Here is a 21931-nt window from a genome sequence, read left to right as displayed (position 1 = left end):
CTTTTGGACTCAGTAGGAGTTCTCCTTGCACCCAGCTGCTGATCATCAGTATTCTCTTAGTGCTTAAATACTCTCTTCCCCAGACTGGTGCTGGTGATATTATTCAGTTCATTTTAGCTCTGGTTGCAAGCAGGTGGCTTGTACTCCTCTGTGGTAGCATTTCTGCAGCTTTGCTGAACTCCTGTCTGAGTCATCTGTGGATAAATAGTTCATGCTATTTCCCTTGTATGTCCTCCTTGTGTCTTTCTTTAGCGTTTAGTGGGGTTGACAAAGATCTCTTCCCACCCGTTCCCTATTTAGTTTCCAGCACAAAGGCTACCTAGGGTCAGGTATCCGGCTCAGTGCATAAGTGCAGGACCTATCTAGGGTGGTGAGGGACCCCAGGAACAAGCTGTAGGTTTGCTCAGGGGTCAGCATTTCCCCCTTCCCTAGACACAGGGGTCCCCTTCCCTTACCTTTTGCTACTCGCTTGGTACTTCCCCGTACCTAATGTGACAGAAGAGCCGCCGGCCAGTGTGCGCATTACACTGCGATCCTTGGGCAGTAATACAACAGTCTTAGTGAATCACTGATGTCGGCAGAGAGAAAAGGGGGTGAATATTCATTTTTTCATTAACACAAGTTCCAATGACTGATGCCGGCAGATGGGATGAGCTGGATTATGGGCAGGAGAAGGAGTGAATATTCATCTTTTTCATTAACACAACTTCCAATGACTGATGCCGGTAGTGGGGTAGGCTTGATTATGAGCAGGAGAAGGAGTGAATATTCATTTTTCATTAACAGGCGACCCAATCACCTATGACAAAATATAAGACATCCCCACAAAAAATTCCTATCGTTTCTTATAGAGCCAAAAATACAAACAGTACATATACTTTATAAGGAGTTTGGAGACCTATAAGGAGTATTCAAAGACCTAGCTATACTATTAAAAGTCACATAATGTGACCTATTCCTCTTGAGTCCTATTTGTTATTTGATGGGATGAGGTAGAAATTGGTTTTCCATTGATGTTTTGGGGAAAGAAGCTTGGAAATTTCTACACCTCCCATGTAGAGAATGACCAAGTACATGCATCTACCTCTTTCCTAGGAACTGGTCACCCCAAGGGATCTTAGTGTTTGGACCACCACCGATCACACGGCATAGAAAGTGTATACTCTGTTTTTAAGAATTAGCCATTTATGATCCAACCTGAACTTGCCATACCCCACGTTCAGCTATACTAACGCTGTGTACCTTTTTCTCCTTAGCTCCAGAATCATGAAGGGGATTATCCTCTGGATTTTAACACTCACTTTGGGTGTAGCAGGTGGTCAGCTCTGTCCCAAAAGATGTGTGTGCCAGAACCTTGCACAATCCTTGGCCATCCTCTGTGCTAAAACCGGACTTCTGTTTGTACCATCCGTGATTGACAGGAGGACGGTGGAGCTGAGGCTCACCGACAACTTCATCACGGTCATTCGAAGGAAGGATTTCACCAACATGACCCGTCTACTCCACCTCACACTATCGAGAAACACCATAAGCCAAATCACGCCTTTCACCTTTGCCGATCTTCGCGGGCTGCGGGCTTTACACCTGGACAGCAACCGTATACTTTCCATGGGGTATGAGCAACTTCGAGGACTTCAAAACCTGAGACATCTCATCCTTAGCAACAACCAGCTCAGTGAAATCTCTCCAGGATCTTTCCAGGATTTTTTGGGCACGTTGGAAGACCTGGACCTTTCCTACAACAATCTAGCTAACATTCCTTGGCATACAATTTCGAAGTTGACCAATGTCAATTCTTTGAGCCTTGATCACAATCTTATTGACTTTGTGCCCAGTGGAGTTTTCACGAACCTTCACAAACTGGCCAGACTGGACATGACGTCAAATAAACTGAAGACCATTCCTCCCGATCCTTTGTTCTTACGAATTCCGGTCTACGCCAAGTCCAAAGGATCGCCCCTGTCGTCCCTGGTGTTGGGATTTGGTGGGAATCCATTGCACTGTAATTGCGAGCTTCTGTGGCTCAGGCGATTAACTAGAGAAGATGATCTTGAAACCTGTGCATCACCCATTAATCTTCTAGGGAAATATTTCTGGAGTATAGCAGAGGAAGAGTTCATGTGTGACCCTCCGGTAGTCACTCATCACTCGTCACATATATCGGTCATGGAGGGAGAAGCAGTTGTCCTGAAGTGCAAAGCTGTCGGTGACCCCGAGCCTTACATACACTGGGTGTCACCGGAAGGTAAGGTTGTCTCAAATTCCTCCAGAGCCGTCTCTTATGAAAACGGGACCTTGGAAATCAGCATCACCACCGTCAGAGACAGCGGCCTGTTTACTTGCATTGCGTCAAATACTGCAGGGGACGCCACAGCATCTGTAGAGCTGTCAGTGAGCCCCCTACCTCATCCAGCCAACGCCAGTCAACGGGGGCACAGACCCGACAAAGGACCCTCTGATATCCTCACCCCAGCCAAGCCTGGGGCCTCCAGCAATGACTCCATGTACCATCCAGAACGAAAGGTGATAACTGCTGAACTGAGCCACAATTCAGCTCTTATACAGTGGTTTCTAGATAGGAACATTCCTGGGATTCGGATGTACCAGATTCAGTACAACAGCTCAACAGATGACAGTCTGATTTACAGGTAGGTGTCTAATATGTCCAGCAACTGTCCTGATTGTCATTCTGTGTACCTTACTAACCACTCATTTTGAGTGGGGCTTTCACTTCATTAACATTCTGCCAGCACTATAGGAGATAGAACTTCCTTTCCCTCACTTCAGGCATTCATTGTGCTTGCCAGTGTGCACTGCTGCCCTGTTATTACAAGGGGCGGGGAGCAGGAGGAGTGATAAATCCCCCACTTTATGTAACCCATATCAGTCTCTACCGCCACAGATTGATTACAAATGACCACATGCAGTGATACAGGGTTCTAATATCCGAGTCATATTTCAGAGTCACATGTTAAGTTCTGGTACTGGAGTCATATGTCAGAGACACATATTAAGTTCTGTTATCGGAGTCATATGTCAGAATCACATATTAAGTTCTGGTATCAGAGTCATATGTCAGAGTCACATATTAAGTTCTGGTATCGGAGTCATATGTCAGAATCACATATTAAGTTCTGGTATCAGAGTCATATGTCAGAGTCACATATTAAGTTCTGTTATCGGAGTCATATGTCAGAATCACATATTAAGTTCTGGTATCAGAGTCATATGTCAGAGACACATATTAAGTTCTGGTATCGGAGTCATATGTCAGAATCACATATTAAGTTCTGGTATCAGAGTCATATGTCAGAGTCACATGTTAAGTTCTGGTATCGGAGTCATATGTCAGAATCATGTATTAAGTTCTGGTATCGGAGTCATATGTCAGAATCACGTGTTAAATTCTGGTATCGGAGTCATATGTCAGAATCACATATTAAGTTCTGGTATCGTAGTCATATGTCAGAGTCACATATTAAGTTCTGGTATCGGAGTCATATTTCAGAATCACATATTAAGTTCTGGTATCAGAGTCATATGTCAGAGTCACATGTTAAGTTCTGGTATCGGAGTCATATGTCAGAATCATGTATTAAGTTCTGGTATCAGAGTCATATGTCAGAGTCACATGTTAAGTTCTGGTATCGGAGTCATATGTCAGAATCACGTGTTAAATTCTGGTATCGGAGTCATATTTCAGAGTCACATATTAAGTTCTGGTATCGTAGTGATATGTCAGAGTCACATGTTAAGTTCTGGTATCGGAGTCATATGTCATAGTCACATATTAAGTTCTGGTATCGTAGTCATATGTCAGAGTCACATATTAAGTTCTGGTATCGTAGTCATATGTCAGAGTCACATATTAAGTTCTGGTATCAGAGTCATATGTCAGAGTCACATGTTAAGTTCTGGTATCGTAGTCATATGTCAGAGTCACATATTAAGTTCTGGTATCGTAGTCATATGTCATAGTCACATGTTAAGTTCTGGTATCGGAGTCATATGTCAGAGTCACATATTAAGTTCTGGTATCGTAGTCATATGTCATAGTCACATGTTAAGTTCTGGTATCGGAGTCATATGTCAGAGTCACATATTAAGTTCTGGTATCGGAGTCATATGTCAGAGTCACATATTAAGTTCTGGTATCGTAGTCATATGTCATAGTCACATGTTAAGTTCTGGTATCGGAGTCATATGTCAGAGTCACATGTTAAGTTCTGGTATCGGAGTCATATGTCAGAGTCACATATTAAGTTCTGGTATCGGAGTCATATGTCAGAGTCACATGTTAAGTTCTGGTATCGGAGTCATATGTCAGAGTCACATATTAAGTTCTGGTATCGGAGTCATATGTCAGAGTCACATGTTAAGTTCTGGTATCGGAGTCATATGTCAGAGTCACATATTAAGTTCTGGTATCGGAGTCATATGTCAGAGTCACATATTAAGTTCTGGTATCGGAGTCATATGTCAGAGTCACATATTAAGTTCTGGTATCGGAGTCATAAGTCAGAGTCACATGTTAAGTTCTGGTATCGGAGGCATATGTCAGAGTCATATGTAAGATTACCTGTCAGGTTCGGGTAACAGGATCATATATGCCGGAGTCATGTTTCACATCTCAGGGTCATTTGTATCAAGTTAACCTTTATTCTGATACTTGATTCTTATGGACACTGTATAGTGGAAAGCAAGTTACACAGATTGGCGACACAGTGAACAATGCTCTGGAGTGATTTTTTTTTTGGGTTAGGACAATGTTTTGTTTTTCTACCCTAGAGCTCCACACATAAGCATGGACTTAAAAAAAAAAAATCAAACAAAAAACACCATTAGGGGGAGCTCAGGAGCTTCCTGCATACAGTTTATACAGTGTCCTCAATCATAGGAATGTATGCAGTAGGCTCTATTGCTCCCTCTAGTGGTGGCTGCACTTCACATTTTAAATTATTGTTGTGGCAGAAGATTTGGTGCTCTGTGTCAGTAAAGCCAAGTTTTGAATGAAACAGTGAATCCGCTCGGAATTGTGGACTTAAGAGTGAGAAGAAAGAGATATTTAATGCAATAATTCACTGTGATCTTAGAGAGCCCCTCTTTTCAGCACAGGGGGTGCTCATTTTTAATATTCAATTTACATAGAAACCAGACATAAATAATATTTTCACATCATTTATGCATTTCTCGCACACAGCGTTAACAGCTAACTTCTCGTCACTCCTGGCCCTGACTCCGGCACATGGACGTGACCTTCTCCTGGCAGTGGTTTGATAACAGATGGACATTTGTGGGTAAATTCTCGTGTGATCCTGACCTTGCTCGGCTTATATCAGATCCGCAGCAGCTATTAATGATAAAGTGTTCATCCCCCCACCGTCTGAATATCGGAATTCACATAATTGAACTATTATCCTGAAGGCTCTTTACTACAGGTGCCATAGACAGAATGAGGCTGTGAGCGGCGCTGCCAATAATAGTCATTATGTCCTTTCGTGCTAAAATGAGTGGAAACAATCAGTCACAATCCCTTATACTTTCATCATTGTCATTATGCTACTTAGGGTTTGATTTTTGCAAAGCTTTTTTATTGCAAAAATAGCAGGTTTGCTTTTATTTGGTCACAGACAGCGCCACTCTTGCCCCTTGGCTGTAACTGGTATTGCAATTTAGTAAAATTGAACTTAATTGCAATACCAGACAGACCTCATGGAAAGGAGAGGCACTGTTTATGAAAAAAACACACAGCCCTATAAAGAATCTTCAAACCCTTCCCTTGCTGGGTGCTGCAGGCCCCCACTGCCATTTGTGAGAAGTTTGGGGTACAATACCAGACAGAGAGAGTGAATAAGAGAGGCGCTGTTTAACGAAAAAAAAACAAAAAAACGCAGCACTATAAAGATCCTTCAAACCCCTCCCTTGCTGGGTGCTGCAGGCCCCCACTGCCCTCTGTGAGAAGATTAGTCCTATTGAACTGGGTTTCAATACCAGAGAGAGCTCATGGATAAGAGAGGCGCTGTTTATGGAAAAAAAAATGCAGCCTTATAAAGATCCTTCAGAGCCTTCCCTTGCTGGGTATTGCAGGCCCCCACTACCATCTGTGAGAGGTTTAGTCCTATTGAACTGGATAGCAATACCAGTCAGAGCTCATGGATAAGAGAGACGCTGTTTATGGAAAAACTGCAGCCCTATAAAGAATCTTCAAACCCTTCTGTTGCTGGGTGCTGCAGGTCCCTACTGCCATTTGTGAGACGTTTGGGGTACAATACCAGACAGAGCTCATGGATAAGAGAAGCTCTGTTAATGGAAAAAATGCAGCCCTATAAAGATACTTTAAACCCTTCCCTTGATGGGTGCTGCAGGCCCCCACTGCCATCTGTGAAAAGTTAGTCCTATTGCAATACCAGAAAGAGTTCATGGAAAATAGGGGTGCTGTTTATGGAAAAAAAAGTAGCCCTATAAAGAATCTTCAACCCCTTCCCTTGCTGGGTGCTGCAGTCCCCCATTGCCATCTGTGAGAAGTTAGTCCTATTGCAATACCAGAAAGAGTTCATGGAAAATAGGGGTGCTGTTTATGGAAAAAAAAGTAGCCCTATAAAGTTTAGTCCTATTGTACTGGGCTCCAATACCAGACAGAGCTCATGGATAAGTGAGGAACTGTTTATGGAAAAAATGTAGCCTTTTAAATATCCTTCAAACCCTTCCCTTGCTGGGTGCTGCAGGCCCCCACTACCATCTGTGTGAAGTTTTGTCCTATTGAACTGGAATGCAATACCAGACAGACAGAGCTCATGGAAAAGAGAGGGACTGTTTATGGAAAAAAACACAGCCCTATAAAGATCCTTCAAACCCTTCCCCCTTCCCTTGCTGGGTGCTGCAGGCCCTCACTGCCATCTGTGAGAAGATTGGTCCTATTGAACTGGGTTGCAATACCAGAGAGAGCTCATGGATAAGAGAGGCGCTGTTTATGGAAAAAAAATGCAGCTCTATAAAGATCCTTCAAACCCTTTCCTTGCTGGGTGCTGCAGGCCCCCACTGCCATCTGTGATCCAGCCACACTGAGAGGTGTTTTGTGCCGCAATGAAGGTGCTAGCAGTCGGAACAGTTTCCTCTTTGTTCTGCTGTTCAATTATTTGGATACAGACGTCTTAATCTTTTCCTTTTCTGCACACTTAAAGGATACGGGCCCCTTGGAGACATTTGTTTTAATGAAATGCATGTATTCAGGGCTAAAAATAATGTTTACAAAAATGTCTGCACCATTTGACTTTTGCAAGCTCTTGGTTTTCCTGCACATTTTTGGTTGTAAAATGAGTTAACTAAGAATCTGTCAGTGAACTTGGGAGTTTGTAACTCTTTTATCTAGCTTTTTTGAGCTTCTTTTAGCTTATTTACAACCACAGACCACATCAAAGATGAGGTGAACTTTGATGTGGTCATAAATCAGCTAAAAAAAAAGATAAAATAGTTATAATGCCCCCATAAAAATCAGCTGAATGACAGAGTCTTTAAAGCCAAACAGTACAAACATTTTTAATGAAACTGAACTGCAAAAAATGTTCGGGGGTCCAAAAAGAAATTCTTTAACTTCCGAAATAGGAGTTTCGAAAGGTGTCAAAAGGGTTCATGCAAACCGTAAGGTATCGTAGAATATCAGTTTGGCCATCAGCCGGACCACAAGGGATCCTGAGAAGTGGCTGCAGAACCTGGGAAACAGGCGCTGCAGGGTTCAGTGGAGGGGAACATGCTCGACCATTGCTCCTCTCATAGTCTATGGGACTTGGCTTTCAGTCCTATAGACAATGAAAGGTTGAGCATTATGAGCTTCAATATTCCAGTAGAGAATAGACGACGATCATGTTGCACAATATTTGGGCTACGGGACTGTATCAAGATAAGTATGGCACGAGGCACCCTACAGATAACTCAAGAAATACTGGGGCAGATTGATTAAAGGGAACCTGTCAGCAGATTTTTGCTATGTAATCTGAGAGTAACATGATGTTGGGTCAGAAACCCTGATTCCAGTTTTTTGTCACTTATTGAGCTGTGTGTTGTTGTTTCAATATAATCAGTGTTTTATCAGCAGGACATTATCACTTCCGGACTATTTGTCAATATCACGATGAGATTTATAGATAAATCAGATTGCTGTACTGTATAGTTGTGAAGGCGCGGTATAACAGAGTGTTTTACATGCAGGAGAAGGGCCATCTTAAAGGCATATCCCTACACAAAAATATATGGTGTCTGATGAAGACCCAAATGTAGGGGTCGAAACGTACATTTTTTGGGATTGCCTGATTAATAAAGTCCTTATATTCAATTTTGGTGTGCCAAGTTCTCTTGTATCTAATGACGGGTTTGAACCCTTCTTGAGCACCCATAATTCCAGGTGTGCTATAACCTTTATTCCATTTGCAGTTTTTTTTTATAGTATCACATCTGCTGCAGATCTAGCAGTTCTCTGAATACTGAGCTGTATATAACCCCGCCCACACCACTGATTGGCAGCTGTCTGTGTACACTGCACATAGGCAGAAAGCTGCCAATCAGTGGTGTAAGTGGGGTTAGTCAGACCTCAGAAATATGAAGGGCTACATGGCACATTTACTAGTCCGCCAGTAATAATCTCCTGTTGATGAAACTGATTTTATTAAAACTACAGTAAGCAGCCCAGTAAGAGGCACATTGGTGGAATCAGGGTCTCAATGTCACAATGTGACTGCAGGATAGCAAAGAACAGGCTCCTATACTGTCTCTCACACTAGGGGTCCCTATGCTATCCCTGACATCCGGATTACCACTGATGGTGGAGATGCCTCAGTCCAATGCCTTTCTATTCTTATGACCAGATCAAATCTGTTACCCCCTCCTCAGGAAAGGAAGGGGCAGGAGTGTGATGGAAACACAGTTTAAGACAGACAGGGGGAAACCAAAACTTAGCCACACTGCAAACTCACAGGAATAAACAGTAACAGACTAAGGAGGAAAACAAGAGCAGGAAGGCAGCAACAAAAAGACAACAAGGATTAACACCACAACCAATAATACACAACAACCATCATTAAGTCTGGATCACAACACCTCACCAGACCAGTATAGGTAAGCTATAGCTGGCATTAATGGAATAGACCAGCCAGCAGATATAGGAGTGGAATGAGCATGACTGGATCCCCCAAAGCAGGTGATCAGAGAGACTAATAAGCAGCCTGGCAGGGATTAACTCTTGCTAGCCTGTCTAAGTCTGTGGGTCGACAACCGCGTCTCCCTGCACTGATCACAGATATAAGAGAAGTGTCACGGTCGTCTCTCTATTTTTGAAGACTAGTGAAAGGTTTAGGACTAGAGTCATTCATTTCCATCTAAGGCTGTATAGTTAAATGTAGTTTAACAGTAACAGACTAAGGAGGAAAGTAAGAGCAGGAAGGCATCAACAAAAAGACAATAAGGGTTAACAGCACAACTGCTCACAGCAATAATGCACAAAAACCATCAGTAAGTCTGGATAACAACAGCTCACTAGACCAGTATAGGTAAGCTATAGCTGGCATTCATGGAATAGGCCAGCCAGTATATATAGGAGTGGAACGAACAGGACTCGATCCCCCAAAGTATGGGATCAAAGAGACTAACAAGCAGCCTGGCAGGGATTAACTCTTGCTAGCCTGTCTAACTGTGGATCGACACCCCCACCTCCCTGCACTGATCATAGACATCGGAGAAGTGTTATGGTCATCTCTCTATCTTTGAAGATTAGTGACAGATTCAGGACTAGAGTCACTTATTTCCATCTAAGGCTTTATATTTAAACTTAGTTTCATTTCCTTTGGGACCTAAGGAGGTAATGTCAGTTTTGTAGTCAGCAGCTCCCAGCAGAGTATTTCAGCTGCAGCTGCTTTGTAGCCACAACCCTTCAGGTTTAAGTACTGGTGTTTTCCAGCTATCCTTGCTGAAGATACAAATACATTGTATTCTGGCCTCCTTGGTGGAAGGTCCTGTCTAGGAGTTTTTCAGATGTCAGACATTATCCTTTTTTGTTGCTGTTTTCCCCTCTTTTTCTTATCTTACCTTGTGTCATATTAGTGAAGCGGTGGGTCTAGTGAACCACACCTGCTTCTCATTAGCCAGGGCATTTTCAGGGTTTGCTCAGTTTACCACCTATAGAGCTATGGATTTATGAGTACATGATGGCCTTTTTTATTGCTACAAGATTGGGAAATGTAATTTTAATATTGGATAAAATCACAACTCACACCCACAGCAAAGACTTTTTATGAGGCTTTGGACTCCCATGGACCAATACCCAGGTGGACCTGCTACCTCCTCCAACTCCTACCATGGCTGCGTCCATCGCTGAGCTCGGCTTCTCGGTTGGAGTTCTCCTTCCAGCAATCTCCTCCTGTGCACAAATGGCCGCACCGAACAGTTGTCAGGAAGGTCAGGCACGAGTGTGGCGGAGGGATAGCTCCTGGACTTTGTTTGCCAGCCTTGGCTTTTCTGCTTTTTGTATGAAATCTCCGAGCCTTTATGGATTGTTATTGTGAAGCTCAGAGAACACGGAGCGATTATTGTGTTTTTCCTGCCAGTTACCTGTGTGATTATGTAACAGCCTCGTATAAAGCACATCTGTCAGCCGAATATGCAGCCCCATGTAACAGCATTGTATTACGGATACGGTCCGCTCGCCAGCTGACCAAAATAGCAAAAAAAGTCTGCTGTATTGTCTAATAGTAGAACTGACAGATCTGCTGTAAGGTAATGAGCCATAGATCACATTGTAGTTTTTTTTGTCATTTTGGCTGATGCGATAACTTTTTAATTTTTTTTTTTGCAACAGCCATATGTTATATTGCAGTAAGTGCAATTTTAGAATTATTCACATAATGCAACCAAAATCTCTGAATTTTGTCTAGTTTTTTCACTAACACATAGGAGACGTCGTAGGAATACTTATCAGTAATATATATCTAAAGCAGACCCACTCTACGAGTGGGCGGGAGAGGCAGGACTCACAGGCTTTCTCTATGAGTGGGCGGGGGAAGCAGGACTCACAGGCTTTCTCTATGAGTGGGAGAGGGAAGCAGGACTCATAGGCTTTCTCTACGAGTGGGCGGGAGAGGCAGGACTCACAGGCTTTCTCTATGAGTGGGCGGGGGAAGCAGGACTCACAGGCTTTCTCTATGAGTGGGCAGGGGAAGCAGGACTCACAGGCTTTCTCTATGAGTGGGCAGGGGAAGCAGGACTCACAGGCTTTCTCTATGAGTGGGCAGGGGAAGCAGGACTCACAGGCTTTCTCTATGAGTGGGCGGGGGAAGCAGGACTCACAGGCTTTCTCTATGAGTGGGCGGAGAAGCAGGACTCACAGGCTTTCTCTATAAGTGAGTGGGGAAGCAGGACTCACAGGCTTTCTCTATGAGTGGGCGGAGGGAGCAGGACTCACAGGCTTTCTCTATGAGTGGGCGGGGGAAGCAGGACTCACAGGCTTTCTCTATGAGTGGGCAGGGGAAGCAGGACTCACAGGCTTTCTCTATGAGTGGGCGGGGGAAGCAGGACTCACAGGCTTTCTCTATGAGTGGGCGGAGAAGCAGGACTCACAGGCTTTCTCTATAACTGAGTGGGGAAGCAGGACTCACAGGCTTTCTCTATGAGAGGGTGGGGGAAGTGTGACGCCCTGGGCAAGCCAGGGGTCACAGGTAATGACATCACCACACCCTACACCCCGGATAGGTACACCTAAGCTAGACCAGAAACCCTTGTTGCCTTCCTCCAGGGGCTGATGTCCACACCAGGGGGTGGGCCAGGCAGTTGGCTCCGCCCACCGAGGAGTTCACAGTCCTGGAGGCGGGAAAACCAGGCAGATGAGGAGAGATGTGAGTTGAAGTTAGAGTTGAGTGGTAGAGGAGCAAGTGAGAGGAGTTGAAGTGAAGGAGAAAGTGACAGTTTGAAAGCCTGAAGTTGGTCCGGGTGTGTGCCCCGGACAGAGACAGCAAGGTTAGCAGACAGCGGTGACCGTCTGCAGGAGTGGCCTATCGGAGGTGCCGTAAGGACCGTGGACCGGTGGTGGCCCGGCGGTACCGGACCGGTACACAAGGAGAAGCCAGCACCATTGGCAGGGGCCTTTCGGATCCCGGCAAGGCTAGGAGTCGCCGTGAATTTGCCAAATCCGTCAGTGAAGGGGACCTCCGGGTCTCCAAACAACTAAGTCCCGATTGAAGGCAACAGTCCAACCGTGAGGGAGAGACACCGCCACCGCCAAGGCACCAGTTTCTCAGGGCCAGCGCCTGCGGGCAAAGAGGGGCTCCTCCGGCCCATATCCAAGTCGGGGAGCGGGTAACCGGTGGGAATCCATCGCTACCAACATTCCAGAAGGTGCAGGGAAAGAGACAGTCACCGGTAACTACCGGGGAAAAGCAACAGCAGCCGTCCGTGGGAACAGTCTTTCCAGCCGTGTGTTTTACCGAGAACTGTGTCAACGTCTCAGGCTGAGTGAGTACCACCGTGCCGTGAGGCACAGCGCTGCCCCCGCGACCCTGCACCTCACCAGGCCCCGCACCCGGCCTGCCATCTATCCCTACCCCATCACCGGGCCCCGGGACAACCAACCCCCTACCCACGGAGGGGAGAAATAACAACAAAGCTGCTCCCTGTCACCGCTCCCGGGATCCCCGTCCAGAGCAGCGGTGGTGTTCACACAATCACCACAACCGTGGGTGGCGTCACGGACAATAAATCCCCAAAACCAATCCCCTTTTCACTCACGGGCGAGGAGCGCCGCTCGAGTCCCCGGGATCCGGCCCATCGCTCGAGCCACTGAGCAGCAGAGGCCGCAGCAGCAGCGGCAGCCGAACCCGAGCAGTGGGAGAGCGCAGCGTCCCCTCCTCCGCCCGCGACAGAAGCAGGCTTTCTCTGAGTGGGCGGGGAAGCAGGACTCACAGGTTTTCTCTATGAGTGGACAGGGGAAGCAGGACTCACAGGCTTTCTCTATGAGTGAGTGGGGAAGCAGGACTCACAGGCTTTCTCTATGAGGGGGTGGGGGAAGCAGGACTCACAGGCTTTCTCTATGAGTGGGCGGGGGGAAGCAGGACTCACAGGCTTTCTCTATGAGTGGGCGGGGAAGCAGGACTCACAGGCTTTCTCTATGAGTGAGTGGGGAAGCAGGACTCACAGGCTTTCTCTATGAGTGGGCGGGGAAGCAGGACTCACAGGTTTTCTCTATGAATGGACGGGGAAGCAGGACTCACAGGCTTTCTCTATGAGTGAGTGGGGAAGCAGGACTCACAGGCTTTCTCTATGAGAGGGTGGGGAAGCAGGACTCACAGGCTTTCTCTATGAGAGGGTGGGGGAAGCAGGACTCACAGGCTTTCTCTATCAGAGGGTGGGGGAAGCAGGACTCACAGGCTTTCTCTATGAGTGGGCGGGGAAGCAGGACTCACAGGCTTTCTCTATGAGTGGGCGGGGGAAGCAGGATTCACAGGCTTTCTCTATGAGTGGACGGAGGAAGCAGGACTCACAGGCTCTCTCTATGAGTGGGTAGTTGAAACAGAACTCACAGGCTTTCTCTATGAGTGGGTGGTTGAAGTAGGACTCACAGGCCTTCTCTGAGTGGGTGGGGGTAGTAGGACTCACAGGCTTTCTCTATGAGTGAGTGGGGGAAGCAGGACTCACAGGCTTTCTCTATGAGTGAGTGGGGGAAGCAGGACTCACAGCCTTTCTCTATGAGTGGGCGGGGGAAGCAGGACTCACAGGCTTTCTCTATGAGTGGGCGGGGGAAGCAGGACTCACAGGCTTCCTCTATGAGTGGGCGGGGGAAGCAGGACTCACAGGCTTTCTCTATGAGTGGGCGGGGGAAGCAGGACTCACAGGCTTTCTCTATGAGTGGGCGGGGGAAGCAGGACTCACAGGCTTTCTCTATGAGTGGGAGAAGCAGGACTCACAGGCCTTCTCTGATTGGGCAGAGGAAGCAGGACTCACAGGCTTTCTCTATGAGACCTTCATGTATGTATCATTATGAGTTACCGTAATACTTAGCAAAATGATAACTAATAAGACTGCTATACTTTATATAGTAGATTATTCACTCTTCCTCCGCAATGTTGTTAAAATTATTTAGAGCCATTTGCTGCATGTATCAGGAGATCGCACCCATTCATGGTTCCCCTAGCAGTTGGGCAGCATTATAGGAGGAAGGTGGAGGAGAAGACCTTGGTGAAATGTTCAATGTCGTGTAATGATTTTGTCCATGTTCTTGATCCATAGAAGTGACAGCCGTGCTCCGCTCAGGGCATATCCCTAATAGGTAATTCAATATTTCTTTCTTGACATATATTTTCCATGCTGCATGTGTTGTTTGTTCATGTCATCTTTTCGTGCCAAGACAGTTTGTTCTGTTTCTGCTGCTGACGTTCAGTAGATCCTTCTCGTCTTGGCCGGGATTGAGTTCCGTCGGTTCAGCCCCGGAGAGGATTGATTCAGTTAATTACTTAGAGATGATTGCACTATTGTTGTTGTAATGAGGAACTGATCAGTCCCTGTGTTCCTGCACCTGTCAATTTCAATACAGTACTTAGATATTTCTTGCCGTAGAGCGAAGCTATCTGCATCTTCTTATATTCTGGACACAACCATCTTGAGCACAAGGTGGAGTGATCTTCCTGAAGCTCGTGAATCCTAACGGTGGCCATAGGCAATAACTGACGGCTAGCCCCCTTGGCTTGGCTGCCCCTCATCCACAAACATGCCAGCTCAGTTTGGCCGAGCGTGCATAGATTATTAATGAGGAGGGTAGAATAACCTGCTGAAAGACCCTTTTTTGCGAAATCTCATCTTCCCTGAGAACATAAGGATCAGGCATGGTGAAATTCAATATGCCTGATCCTTTTATCTTTAGACCTAGGCTGATTGATAACTGGCGGAGCATCCACCACACATAAGATGGTCATCAGTTTCCATGCAAATTGAATAAACCTTGCTACATCAACTGATGTGTTTGTTCATCTTAAAGGGGGTTTCTGGATTCAGACAAGCCCTTTCTCTTGGCTGCTGTTTTTTTTTGTTTTAAATAAACAAACTGTGCTTTACTCACCCTCCCCAGGAGCCAAAAACTATGCTTGTGAGTTACAGGCACCATCAGCTCAGCACTGAGCTCCTTCAGGCTCCATCAGGGCTACAAGCGATAAAAGACACTGGGAGAAGTGATGGGCGTACCCAGACTGTAAAATTCGGGATCTGTGCACCGACCCTGGGCCTGGACTACTCAGGGAACTCCGTGTGGTATCTGGATTTTGCCACCCGGATAATAAAAAAAAGAAAGGAAAAAGGGAAGAAAGCAGGAAGGTTATACTTACCGAGTGTCCTGTGCGGCAGTAACACTACTTCCAGGACTGCTCATTACCCTCATGCATATTCACTGCTTCCCCGCCCACCGGCAATGCTAGCGTCTCTGATTGGTTGCAGTCAGACCGCTCCCACGCCCTGTGTGGCAACGTCTGATTGCTTGAAATCATACACGCTGTCTGCGTCTCTATAGTGTTGTAAAAATAAATAAGTAAATAAAAATTTGGCGTAGAGTCACCTGTATATAGTGATACACAGTGCAGATAAAGCAAACGGCTACAGGCTGCAAGCCCCAGCCATGCGCTTATCTTGGCTGTGCATCAAAGTAAAAGGAATCGCATGCGGCTTTTTAACAAAATTATATAAATAAGTAATATAAAAAAATCAACGCGCGGTCCCCCACCCCCAATTTTGATATGAAGCCCTGATAAAGCCGACAGCTGGGGGCTGGTATTCTCAGGCTGGGGAAACCCATGGTTATTAGCCCTCCAGCCTAAAAACAGCAAAGTGTAGCTGCCCAAAATTGTTGCATCTGTTAGATGTGACAATCCCAGCACTTAACTCGGCTCGTCCAGATTGCCCTGGTGCGGTGGCAATTGGGGTAATATATGGAGTTAATGACAGCTCACAGCTGCCACTAAGCCCTAGATTAGTAATGGGAGGTTACTATGAGAACCGCCAATTGCTAATCTGTGAAAAGAGATAAACAAACACTGAAAAAAATCTTTTATTTGACATAAAATACAATAAACCCCCACCCATTTTTTCCAATTTGGTAACCCCAAACACCCAGTTCTGACTTAATCCACACAAGGTCCCACAACAATTCTGGTTCTGCTCACACTGATGTCACGGTGCACAGGTACAAATCATGTCTGCATGCTGTGGCTTCAGGCAGAGACTGATTAAGCCACAGCTGTGAGCGGTGACGTCACTCAGTTTATCTGTGGTCACAGCTGGAGGTTCCCACGGTTCCCCACCTGTGACTGCAGGTAAACTGACCTCCAGTGACCTCATTGACCTCAGTGACCTCACATTAGGTTAACTTAGTTCACAGACCTGCATTTGTCACCATTTTCCAAGAATCATCATTTTTTTTCCATTTTTTAGGATCTGGTGCTGTGTGACGGCTAATTTTTTGCATCTTGAGCTGACATTTTTAATTATACTATTTTTGGGTAGAATCAATATTTTGATTGGCTTTTATTGTATTTCACTACAATGTTGTGCCGGCCAAAAAAACGTAATTCTGGCATCTTGATTTTTTTTGTCTTTTTTTCATTACTCTGTTTACCAATCGGATTAATTTATTTTATATTTTGATAGATTATTCATTTCTGAACACAAATGTGTAATTTAACTATTTTATTTTCATTGGGACAAAAGGGTGATGATTTGAACTTTTGTGAGTTTTTTTTATATTTTTAAAAACTGGGTTTTTTTTTAACTTCTTACTGGATTTTCTAATCATGTTCATAAATCAGCTAAAAATGCAGATAAAAGATTTAGAAACTTTCCTATTGGACTGTCAGTAAGAGCTCACTGACAAATTCTCAGTTAACTCACTCAGCAGCCAGCAATAGATAGTGGATCACAGTGGGTATAAAAAGGCAAATGCATCCACATTTTTAATGGAACGCTATAACAAAAATGATTTTTAGCCAAAAATATTTTATTTTAATGTAATCAAATATCAAATCCCTCAATGTGGACACCCTCCTTTAAGTTATATTAAGAATAATTTTTTCCCCATAACTTTTCATTGCGCCATTTTTCTTTTATTCGTCATTGATTGACAACTGGGTGTTATCATTCCCCTTGTCAGCGTGGGTGGTTCCCTGTGTGTCTGTGATTGGACAATGTAAGGGTGTCAACGGAAAGTATGGCGCACGATACGACACACTACAGCATAAGGGGTACATCCGGGACACATTAACAACGATGGGCCCTAGCACTAGTGAGGGGGAAGATGGGATACCTCCTTCACCTACCTTCAGCTGTACCCTGCACTCCTAACCAGTCCTTATACAGGTTCTGCACCTGTTGCTGAACAGGTTATCTGGCAGATTCTGTAATAGCCCTTGCTAGTGAGTTGACAGGTGAGGGACTATTCTGTCTCTTCCTGGTAGCTATGAATACCAACCGCTCTAATTATCAGTCCCTTAGATAACTGTATGATTGTACTCACACTACCGGCATCCACAGATAGTTTTAACTCAGTCAGAAACGATGACTTGTAGAAAGACAAGGAGAAACGCTGTAGTTTTCTTCTAGAATCTTGTATTAAGTACAAAGTAAAGGCAGGTGAAAAGGAATAATCTGTACAGGGTTATAGACATGTGTCTTCAGAAATGCTTCCTCTCTAGAATAAACTGAAGGAGAAGGGAGGAGCATTCTATACAGAAGCCAACTAAGGGAGGAACATAGGGACAAACTTCATATAGTCTAAATCTACCTAGTAACAATAAGGAATTTCCTGATAGGAGGAAAAATATGCAATGCAAGAAATATAAACAACAGGTTGTTCCCATTCATGGGACACAACAGGGACGCTAGCCCCACCGCTGCACTAATAACACAATAGGGGAAGGAAAGACAGACAGGAGGAAACACAACTACAGACTGCTGCAGTCAGCACTAAAACAGCAGCCTACACAGCAACTTGCAGAGAGGGCACCTCCAGGCCAAGCATCCAAATGAGATTAGGGAATAACCGGCACCCTCTACAGGAAGTAGAGGGTATATATAGGCACTGGTAGTGGTCCAAACCGGAAACACCTGAGAAAGTGAATAGAACACTTGCTGGCAAGGAATACCGACATTAACCCTCTCCTCCCCAAAGGAAAAGGAATACATTTTTATTGCAAAGTCACAAGGCAAAGACACTTTGGTCCAGAACCTGTCACTACTCTCTACATCAGAGAGATGACCATGACACAGGATATACACCTGTTAACGGCCAGTTGTCAATTTATTCATACATTTCTCATCGGAAAAAAGGAGGGATGGCACAATTGTGAATTTTAAGAAAATGAGAATACAAAGTGTATATACAATAGGGATGTCAGGAGGTGGTGATGGGATGGTCTATAATGATTTTGTACATTTCTAAATGATATAATATATACAATTAGCCGAGCAGACGTCCGATCCTGGGGGATTGGGGCTGGGACCTCTGCCCTGGCTGCCGCTTAGTCCCTCACTAAGTGTCTGCTTTTACATTTTCCATTCATGATTTACTGTAATATGAAATAATAATCCCCTGCAGAATTTAATCTGAGTACATTCTTGTGCCAGTGATCTCTGGAGGAGCCCCCCCGGCCTCGCTGCTTGCCTATGGTAAGCCCTGTGTGTTATCTCCTTAGGCTTTATGCTCTGCCTGCCATCCAGCACTGATCTATGGCTTCACTCTACTGTCTTCATCGGATGGATTTTTGACTTGGTCCACGACTTCCCTTTTCTATTCCTTCATTATCGGTCCCATTCCTGCAGCCTTCTGCCTGTAATCTTCAGCCTTTAGTCTTCAGTCCTGTTGGCATTCTCCGCGCTCTGTCTCGTCTCTATGAGCTAAGGTTTCCATGAATTTCTAATGTTCCATGTTTTCCCGTCTCCGTATGGGAGGTGAAGCGGTAATGGCTGCCAATGAGCCGTTCAACCTTGGTGGGGGCCATGGGTCCCTCAGGGGCTTACTCAGGCATATTTGTAAAATTACATTCCATAGCTGACCATATAGATCACATATGTCAAAATCTGTCCCGAGGGCCAAATCTGGGCCGCAGCCTGATTTTATTTGACCCACATTGCCAGGAGCCCATTATTTTGTATGGAGGGCTATGTGGGTCCATTAATCTGTATGGAGAGCTATGTGGGGCCCATTATTCTGTATGGAGGGCTATGTGGGGCCATTATTCTGTATGGAGGACTATGTGGAGCACATTATTCTGTATGGAGGGCTATGTGGGGCCATTATTCTGTATGGAGGACTATGTGGAGCACATTATTCTGTATGGAGGGCTATGTGGGGTCCATTATTCTGTATGGAGGACTATGTGGGGCCATTATTCTGCATGGAGGGCTATGTGGGGCCCATTATTCTGTATGGAGGACTATGTGGGGCCATTATTCTGCATGGAGGGCTATGTGGAGCCCATTATTCTGTATGGAGGACTATGTGGAGCCCATTATTCTGTATGGAGGACTATGTGGGGCCATTATTCTGTATGGAGGGCTATGTGGCGCCCATTATTCTGTATAGAGGGCTATGTGGGGCCCATTATTCTGTATGGAGGGCTATGTGGGGCCATTATTCTGCATGGAGGGCTATGTGGCGCCCATTATTCTGTATAGAGGGCTATGTGGGGCCCATTATTCTGTATGGAGGGTTATGTGGAGCACATTATTCTGTATGGAGGGCTATGTGGGGTCCATTATTCTGTATGGAGGACTATGTGGGGCCCATTATTCTGTATGGAGGGCTATGTGGGGCCCATTATTCTGTATGGAGGACTATGTGGGGCCATTATTCTGCATGGAGGGCTATGTGGCGCCCATTATTCTGTATAGAGGGCTATGTGGGGCCCATTATTCTGTATGGAGGGCTATGTGGGGCCATTATTCTGTATGGAGGGCTATGTGGGGCCATTATTCTGTATGGAGGGTTATGTGGGGCCATTATTCTGTATGGAGAGCTATGTGTGGCACATTATTCTGTATGGAGGACTATGTGGGGCCCATTATTCTGTATGGAGGGCTATGTGGGGCCCATTATTCTGTATGGAGGGCTATGTGGGGCCCATTATTCTGTATGGAGGGCTATGTGGGGCCCATTATTCTGTATGGAGAGCTATGTGGGGCACATTATTCTGTATGGAGGACTATGTGGGGCCCATTATTCTGTATGGAGGACTATGTGGGGCCCATTATTCTGTATGGAGGACTATGTGGGGCCCATTATTCTGTATGGAGGGCTATGTGGGGCCCATTATTCTGTATGGAGGGCTATGTGGGGCCCATTATTCTGTATGGAGAGCTATGTGGGGCACATTATTCTGTATGGAGGGCTATGTGGGGCCCATTATTCTCTATGGAGGGCTATGTGGGGCCCATTATTCTGTATGGAGGACTATGTGGGGCCCATTATTCTGTATGGAGGGCTATGTGGGGCCCATTATTCTCTATGGAGGGCTATGTGGGGCCCATTATTCTGTATGGAGGGCTATGTGGGGCCCATTATTCTCTATGGAGGGCTATGTGGGGCCCATTATTCTGTATGGAGGGTTATGTGGGGTCCATTATTCTGTATGGAGGGCTATGTGGGGCCATTATTCTGTATGGAGGACTATGTGGGGCCATTATTCTGTATGGAGGGCTATGTGGGGCCATTATTCTGTATGGAGGACTATGTGGAGCACATTATTCTGTATGGAGGGCTATGTGGGTCCATTATTCTGTATGGAGGACTATGTGGGGCCCATTATTCTGTATGGAGGACTATGTGGGGCCCATTATTCTGTATGGAGGACTATGTGGGGCCCATTATTCTGTATGGAGGACTATGTGGGGCCCATTATTCTGTATGGAGGACTATGTGGGGCCCATTATTCTGTATGGAGGACTATGTGGGGCCCATTATTCTGTATGGAGGGCTATGTGCGGTCCATTATTCTGTATGGAGGACTATGTGGGGCCCATTATTCTGTATGGAGGACTATGTGGGGCCCATTATTCTGTATGGAGGACTATGTGGGGCCCATTATTCTGTATGGAGGGCTATGTGCGGTCCATTATTCTGTATGAAGGGCTATGTGGGCCATTATTCTGTATGGAGGGCTATGTGGGGCCCATTATTCTGTATGGAGGGCTATGTGCAGTCCATTATTCTGTATGGAGGACTATGTGGGGCCCATTATTCTGTATGGAGGACTATGTGGGGCCCATTATTCTGTATGGAGGGCTATGTGTGGTCCATTATTCTGTATGGAGGACTATGTGGGACCCATTATTCTGTATGGATGGCTATGTGGGGCCCATTATTCTGTATGGAGGGCTATGTGCGGTCCATTATTCTGTATGGAGGACTATGTGGGGCCCATTATTCTGTATGGAGGACTATGTGGGGCCCATTATTCTGTATGGAGGGCTATGTGTGGTCCATTTTTCTGTATGGAGAGCTATGTGGGGCACATTATTCTGTATGGAGGGCTATGTGGTGTCCATTATTCTGTATGGAGGGCTATGTGGCACCCATTATACTGTATGGAGGACTATGTGGGGCCATTATTCAGTATGGAGGACTAGGTGGGGCCCATTATTCTGTATGCAGGGCTATGTGGGGCCCATTATTCTGTATGGAGGGCCAAGTGGCACCCATTATACTGTATGGAGACTATGTGGGGCCATTATTCTGTATGGAGGACTAAGTGGGGCCCATTATTCTGTATGGAGGACTATGTGGGGCCCATTATTCTGTATGGAGGACTATGTGGGGCCCATTATTCTGTATGGAGGACTATGTGGGGCCCATTATTCTGTATGGAGAGCTATGTGTGGTCCATTATTCTTTATGGAGGGCTATGTGCGGTCCATTATTCTG

The 21931-nt window shown here is 45.5% G+C and overlaps 1 protein-coding gene across 1 annotated transcript in view; it reads left to right on the top strand.

Moving 5' to 3' along the window:
• The window catches only part of LOC142251008 (leucine-rich repeat and fibronectin type III domain-containing protein 1-like protein), a 111959-nt gene that overhangs the window by 38795 nt on the left and 51233 nt on the right, over positions 1-21931 (top strand). Inside the window, exon 2 of the mRNA XM_075323482.1 lies at positions 1257-2648. Coding sequence (XP_075179597.1) covers positions 1267-2648 — 1382 coding nt within the window. The 5' untranslated portion in view covers positions 1257-1266. The remainder of the gene's footprint in view (positions 1-1256; positions 2649-21931) is intronic.

Source organism: Anomaloglossus baeobatrachus, chromosome 9 (genome assembly GCF_048569485.1).
Source record: "Anomaloglossus baeobatrachus isolate aAnoBae1 chromosome 9, aAnoBae1.hap1, whole genome shotgun sequence".
Lineage (NCBI taxonomy): Eukaryota > Metazoa > Chordata > Amphibia > Anura > Aromobatidae > Anomaloglossus > Anomaloglossus baeobatrachus.
The sequence above is the reverse complement of the archived record's forward strand: the minus strand, read 5'-3'. Positions and strand labels throughout refer to the sequence as shown.